We start from the raw sequence: 8146 nt of genomic DNA, 5'->3' as shown, positions 1-8146 counted from the left end.
AAACAATAATAATTCAAATTTTAAATTTTGAATTATTGTAATAATATAATAGCTATATTTTTTTTAATATAAATAAGCATAAATTGAGATTTATGGTCAATAATAAAATTAATAATATTAATATACCATTATTATTATTATTATTATAGAATTTTAATACTATATGGCATATGCATAATATATAATCAAACAATCTGTTCAATGTAGTTCATTTTACTATTTAGGTTTAATAAAAACAGTTCCTAATAATGCGTTGAGCGTTCGTGACAAAAATATGAAATAATAAAGAATATTTTTTTCTTAATCGGATAAACAATGTGAAGTAGTGGAATTTAATTTGTAATTATTATCTAACATCCTGATTTGATTATTTAATATACAATTGGTTTTTTTTATCATTAATTATTTTTTCAGTTTACCTATAGGCTATAATACTATTACCTAAATTATTTTCTACAGTTTTAACTTTTGTGTCGTACCTACCATAACATACCTCGGTAAACATTCCCAGTGTCGAGATTCGTTTTAATTCGATTGGATTAAGTTGCAAAATGATGAAGTAAGTAAATGTACCTAACCTTTTTAGTAGATTAGTAAGACTTCAAAAATAATTTGCTGTAATACTCATGATAAAATTAGTTTGGTATGATTATAGATATAGGTGTTTAATAACTTTAATTCATTAAATGTTTAAAATAAATTAGGTATGTATTTATAAAATATAAATTAAAAAGATTAATACGTGAACTTAATGCTTATATTCATATTAGCACAATATGATAATAATAATTAGTATTAAAACGAATAAAGAAATAATAAAGAAAGTACATTTTTCCCATTGTCTTGTTGAAACGTTTTTATCGAACAATATGGAATTTTTATAATTTTTTTATTTAATTATTAATTATATGTAACTACTACTACAGAATTATAAATATTTCAATTTTATTTTACAATAAATTTACAGAAAAGTGAATAACACTATATTACTCCATATCTATCTAATGCATAGGTATTATGCTATCATAATATATTATACTGTTAGTTATTATAAATTATTGGTATATATGTGTATTTGTGTTATGATCATAGTTTGTAATTAATGATCGTTAAAACTTTAAAATAAATGTGAACTGAATATTTTCTATTATTTTGTAAAATCCCATAAAAACTTTAGAACATTTTTAGATTTTTTGGTATGATTTGGGTATAATTTACAGAATTATAAAACTTGTGAATTCAACTAGATTTGGTTTACAGAGTTTTCCAACTATCATAAAATCGCATAAATTATATTTAATTCTTTGTTTGTAAAAAACTTTTAAAGTTTATAGTATTATAAATGACACATAAAATTGACTACACATAATGTTATAGTTTTATATCTTTTGAATATACTTTATTACTTTATTCTTTAGAATTTTCATTTTTTATACAAAATAACAAATGTGATTATTCGAGTTGAATCGTAACGAGAATACGAGATAACGTGATATCTGGTATCTTGTCTGTCGATCAATAAAAATAAGTAGGTAGTACATTATTTGGAACTTCAATTTATTTTATTTTAATATAATATAAATTAATTGTAAGCACATAAAACAATTAGTTTTTGGTGTGATAAAATGTATGACCTATTATAGTAAGTATTTACTTTTGTTTAAGCTATAAATTATAAATTCTTTCTTTAAACTAACATTCATTTTTATTGTGATATTTTATAACTGTTAGTGCCTATGCCCTATATAAATCATTAATTGTTATGATTAAAATTAGAATTTATGAAGGACCCCTCCCAATAATTGTAACGCCCTGGTTAAAATATTTGTATGGATAAAAAATACTTAATAATATATAGGTAATGATAACGAGAAGATTATAATTGTAATATAGGTACTTATATGTATAACCTAATATACAGCCAGAATATAACAGTTACACTATATATTTATCAAAGTATTTTTGTAATAATTAAAGATTTTTAAAATGTAAGACTACTAGTCGTGTATTTCTAATATTATTTAAAACTCATAATTGTCTAATCTAACGTGTAGATTTCCTGTTTTGTTCAAAAGTAATCAATAAGTAATAACTTCCACAGCTCTGCTGCTTCTGGTTACTAGTTTTATTGTAGATATATTTACAAGCTTATTAGCTTGGTAAAATGTATATTTGACACGATTGAAATACAAAAGTATTTTTTGGTTGAAAGGCTGAAGGCAAAATCATATTTATGATAACTGTCTATCGAATGAACTAATTCGGTAAACTGTGACCATACGCATGCGTACAAATTTACAATACTTATAAACAATTACCTACAACCTACACCCACTTATGACGCATTATTCGCATGACTTTATTCGCATTAACAATAGGTAATAGATATATGCACATGTACGAAGTACCTTTAGTATACTAGCAAACTGTAAATAGTGCATTGTGCAAAACATATTATATTACCATTGCATAATAGGTACCTACGAGTAATAAATTATTAATAATCTAACATATAAAAATTAATGTTTGTTTGTTTGTTCGTCCAGTCGTCCTCTATGTAGGTACTCAAAAACTACTGAACCGTTTTAAATAAAATTTATATCAATAGATTCCTTGAGCTCGGGGAGGGTTTGTAGAGGGTTCAGTCGATATAATATGGTGGCCACACAGTCACACATGAGTTTTGTTTCGGCTCACGAAAATCAAATATGTTTTGTTTGTTTTAAGTGATGCCATTGGTTAGGTATAGATTATATCACTTATCACTAGGGTGAGGATTTGTATGTATTTACACTTTTGTCGTGATTGATAATATTCGAATGAATCCTTTACAGAAATATGTTACAGGACTATCTGATTATTTTAAGCTATAGTTGATATTACATATTTGATATTTTTACATATTTAATCTAAATTACATATTTTTTACATATTTTATTGATATTATATATTTTTGTTAAATATTGAGCTATTTACAGAATTAGTAATGTATCGCTGTTTTCTATTATGAGTTGTTATCTTCTCTAGTCCGTGCGTGTGCAAATTATACGTATATGATTGTTGATGACGAAGTAGATTCAAATGAATGAATACTTTAAATTTTTAATTTTTAATTTTATTTGTATTCCTAATTAATATTAATAAAATAATAATATAATGTAGTGTTGTTTTTTTTTTTTTGAAAATACATTTATTTTATGAATATTTACAATCTGTACAAGGGGGCACAATAAGTAAAAGGTTTAACATAAGATATAAAAGGGACAGAGAATGGCATGAAGGAAGGTAGTGTTGTATAATTTATATTTACATACTTATTTAATATACTAATTTTATAATTTTTTTGTCAAGAATAAAAACATTTTTTTTACACATAAGTGTTGTATTTTGAATTACATATTTGGATAAAATTAAATACATATATATGTACATATTTTTGAATTTTTAATACATACAAATCCACACCCTACGTCTTATCACTTTTTTAATTATTAGTAAAAATGTGCTATATAAAAATGTTTACAAATATATTTTTTTTTTTAGATAAAAAAATCTAAAATCAAATATACTTATGAACACAAGACATATTATTACAATGATTACTATGTATTACAATATGATTTTCCGACATTGGATTCACGTAGACTTTTAAGCAGTCGTTGAATCTGTCTCCAGTTTTTGTGTTTACATAAAAAATATACCCATAATTGTATTAAGAATGAAAAATCATAAAATAAATCATTGTAATATTCCTTGTATTAAATAATACATTTTAAATGCGCAAAACGAAAAACGATAGAAAGATAATCGATTCATTTTAACTAGGGCAAAGTTGGGTAACACAGCTATATCTAACAAGTAAAATATAATAAAATATTATTCTGATATAGTAATGCGATTTGACTTTAAAATGTACTGAAATCCGAAAAATCTCCTTTGGTTTTAGATTCCTGATGTCTGTGATCGTGGTGATTTGCATAATACTATTAATAGTAGCCAATGTCAACTGTACAACGAAAACTGCGACGCCCTCGATACATAGCAGCCGCGTGGTATCAACCGCAGAAGATTTTACCAGTTCTTGCGTCGTGGTCGAAGAAGGGGTTCCTGTGTGCCAAGATGAGGATGAGGATGAGGACGAGGATGACACGCGGTATGTAATACTGCAAAGTTACAGTTAAAATTGTATTACCTATATGTATATTCATGATTATTATATAATACGATTATAATATCATCGTCCGTCATTTGGGTTTTTAATGAGAGTCTGAGGGTTTTTAAAGCTACGTCGTATGTCGTGTCGTGTCTAAAAGTTTAGCTCAGCCCAACTCTGGATATTTCCTGATAGATCAACCATGATGAATTATACCATCGCATGACTACAACTATATCAATCTGAATACGATTATATAGTCAGGCGACACGACGACGAAACTCGAGATAGTCCCGTGGTCGATATATGTGCGCATAAATAATAATAATATATAGTGTATGTCTAATAGTATATATAATGTGTGTATACCTAATAACTATTAATATGTGTGCCATGACATAACATATATTAATATGTTTGTATAATATCATCGTAAACTTATGTTATATAGTACCGGAGTATACCTACATCGCACTGAGTCAATATTGTTAATGTCCCGCATATATATATATATATAATTGATATTATAATGTATAGTTGTATATTAGATTAATATTATGTTAAAATAATTATATTATGATAGATACTACAGTAACCTATACATAATATGGCTACTCGATGTACTTACCTATATATTAGTATGATATATTGATACTCCGTGTGTACATTTTATATTATATATTTTGATGTGAAAACTTTCAAGTTTGAGTATACAGACATCGGTCGACTTTCAGGTACGAGATAAAAATTGTATTAAGAAAACACACATACGTGTAGCCGGGAGCTGGAATAACTTTTAGTTGGCTATATATATATATATTTTGCTTCAAACTTTTTTAAATAGGAACATAATGTGATAAACAAAAAACTTTTTTGTTTTAAAATTTTAAAACGATTCAAGTAACAAAAAAAAATGTATATCCTGTCGAACGTCACGTTTGTTTGTTAAGATGATCCCTGAGTAGTCGATACCGGTAAAAAACAATTCCTCAAATTGTTGGAATCGTGAAGATTATCTTAACAACTCTTTTTAAACTTATAGATAAGTACACGATTCCACAAATACCGTTAAATGTATATGTATGTATATTATTTGCAAACATAGATATAAACACGATTCTGCATGATTTTTTGTATGAGACGTTGCCATACGTTCGTTTGCTCTTGTTATTTTATTATTTTTTTTATTCGAAATTATAAGACTTCGACAACTGAGGCATTAGCCTACTACTGTGTTGTTGGTTTGAACACGTGTGTGTATGTGTGGCAAAGATTTATCAATAAAAATCCTGAGTGGTCACCCATCCGAGAACTAGTGACATCGGTCGGTGCGTACACTCGGAGGACATTCGTGACTGAATGCAAACACCGCACCACACCGAGCTACAACTTTTGTTATTATAAATGATAATAAGATTATAATAGTCATTTACATTTATCTTATACTTTAACAACAAAATTAAATTTATAAACTTTTGACAGTTGATAATGCAGCTCTGCTGCTGTCTTACGAAAATATCTCGAGGTTTTGGTACAAAACTAAAGCTTATGAAATTTCCTAAACAAAACTGTAATAGAATAAAATCAAAATATCAAATACGACAAGTTCAAAAAATATGTTAATAATGTGTAAACTAAAATCATATTTTTTCCGGAAGTCTTGTTTTTAAAACAGCAGGAACCTCTATTGCACATGGCCGCGATAAGATGTAGGTTATTATAATGTTATATGTTTTACATGTTTGCCGTTCCATATTTAAAAACCACGCAGAATCATTTATTACAAAAAATTGCATTTGCGGCGAAACCGTGAATGACATTAATAATATTATACAGGGTGATTGATTAAGCGTAAAACACTCAGTGTTCACTCAAGTGAATACTTTTTGAGATAATGAGTGTTTTACGCTTAGTCAATCACCCTGTATTTAAATGGTTATTAAAATCGATGTGTTGCAACCATCTTTGAGCGATAATATAATAATATCATGATCTGTTGGTACACGGTTTTTCGTTTTTCAGGTCAGCGACGCGTACGCCATACCTGAAGGACAACTACTGGTCCGACAGGGCTCGGGACCGGAAGTCCCCGACGGAGAGTGGTAGTCGTGCCCTAAGCTGGTGGTGGCGCTTCGTCGGAGAACTGAGACGGAATCTCGGGAAAAAAGCATCGGCGGCGGCGACGACCGTGGTTCGAAGTGACGCGTCCCAGCAACCGGAAACAATCGTCACGTACTCGATTAAGGGTTGCAGCCCCACGATAGTGCCGTTCGATTTGTCGCCTTGCAGCAACTTATCGCCGGATGTGCCGCAGCCTGTCAGCACCACTAGGGTAATCTACTACGTGCCACCGTTGTCCCGGGTCGACAGTTACAGCCCATCCGACTTTGACCAATGAGTGATCAGTGATGTGTGACAGTCGCATAATATAATAGTTACCTAATAATATTTAAACTACTATTATCAAATATACTATATAGTACTACATATTCTCACTATATGCAGTGTTGATAGGTACCTAAGCTATTACTTGATAACACACAAATATTATATTATTTTGTTGTGAACATAGGTAATATACATAATATATTGATGATATTTATAATATTCTGTATATTTTATAGACATCGCTAAAATATTGAGATGTTTGGTTCATCAAGACATTTTATTATTACTGTTTAAGTAAACTTGGTAAAAACCATTACCTTCCCCAAAATTACAATTTTAAATATTAAAAAAATGATAGGTTTAAACTTTTAAATTAGAAAAATAGTTTAATTTAAAAAAACGAAAAGTTATTAAAACTCAAGTGCTAAATGACAAAATAAAGCTCAACAGTAATATTATAGCTTCATAGCGAACATAATAATAATTACATAGATAAAATAAACGGTATTACATATATTATATGTTTAAATAGAAGACAAATAAAATATCATCGCATATTATAGTATAATTATGTATGAGTACATTGTTCGATTTATGTGAGGGTAACTGGATAAGAACATAAGGAAAGTCAAATAAAACTAGAATATTTATTTATGTTATGATTTTCTAGTCCAACTGACATACTGACTGATTATTTTAAAACAAAACACACATTGTCCATCATTTCAGTTGACTTTGTGATTTTTAAAATAAATATTTTTATATCATTTGAAGTAGATAGATAATATCATATAAAAACGGGTACCTTCTCATAACATAATGTTTTCACAAAACAAATATATTTTTTTTTTACAAATATTGAAAACATAAAACCAATTGATATAGGGATAACGATGAGTTGTGTTGAAGGATATAACATTCCAGACTATATATACATACCCACTATTTCAACAGTATTCTATAGATAAATATTTTTAATTCGTTTTTATAGTTTATATTTATTTACCTGCGATAATAGCCAGTATAATAAATATTAAAAATTATTTTTGGTGGATTATTTAACTATTATCGACAACGATAAAAAGATTGTTCGGTAGTCCTCGTGCAATTATATTATTCATAATATATATTTTTTATTAAGGGAAATTTATTATTATAATTATTTATACATGTTGATAAATGAGGATATAATATCAAATGTATAGGGGTGTATTTTGTTCATTTGTGTGCACGTGTGTGCACGTGTGTGTGTGTGGAGGAGGGGGGAGAGGGTAAAACATTTAACATGTTGGTTTATGTCATAAATTCAATAGATCATAAATCCATGGGCTGGATTAAGAACCTATTGAGCTGGGGCTGAAATTCCATATGGGCCCTTTGCCCCTTTTGACAAAACATGCTTTACAAAGCCTCTCGCTATGCTCGCAGGAACATACATTTTTCTAACTATTTCACAAATTGTCAATTGCATGAGAAAATTATAAAATGAATAGGTAAATGTACTTTATGTCTATAAAACTACTCATTTTATTGTAGTTTAATAAAAGTTAATACTTCATATTTCATTAATTTAAATTCAATAGTGTTAAGTGTTTATTCGAAGTA

General features: G+C 28.0%; 1 protein-coding gene across 1 annotated transcript; it reads left to right on the top strand.

Annotated features, from left to right (window-relative positions):
• Positions 1 to 407: 407 nt before the first annotated feature.
• Positions 408 to 6760, top strand: LOC100574240. The gene is made up of 3 exons (XM_003245695.4): positions 408 to 559; positions 3947 to 4153; positions 6176 to 6760. Exons 1-3 carry the CDS (start codon positions 552 to 554, stop codon positions 6549 to 6551), a joined length of 591 nt encoding a protein of 196 aa, XP_003245743.1. The 5' UTR covers positions 408 to 551; the 3' UTR covers positions 6552 to 6760.
• Positions 6761 to 8146: the final 1386 nt, after the last annotated feature.

This window comes from Acyrthosiphon pisum, chromosome A1 (genome assembly GCF_005508785.2).
Source record: "Acyrthosiphon pisum isolate AL4f chromosome A1, pea_aphid_22Mar2018_4r6ur, whole genome shotgun sequence".
Taxonomy (NCBI): Eukaryota; Metazoa; Arthropoda; class Insecta; order Hemiptera; family Aphididae; genus Acyrthosiphon; species Acyrthosiphon pisum.
Note: the sequence above shows the minus strand (reverse complement) of the source record. Positions and strands in the feature narration are given on the sequence as shown.

Excerpts from the sequence above, each read along its gene's own strand:
- LOC100574240 (XM_003245695.4), top strand. Across the intron at positions 4,154-6,175 it reads GAGGACGAGGATGACACGCG|GTCAGCGACGCGTACGCCAT; the intron begins GTATGTAATACT and ends TTCGTTTTTCAG.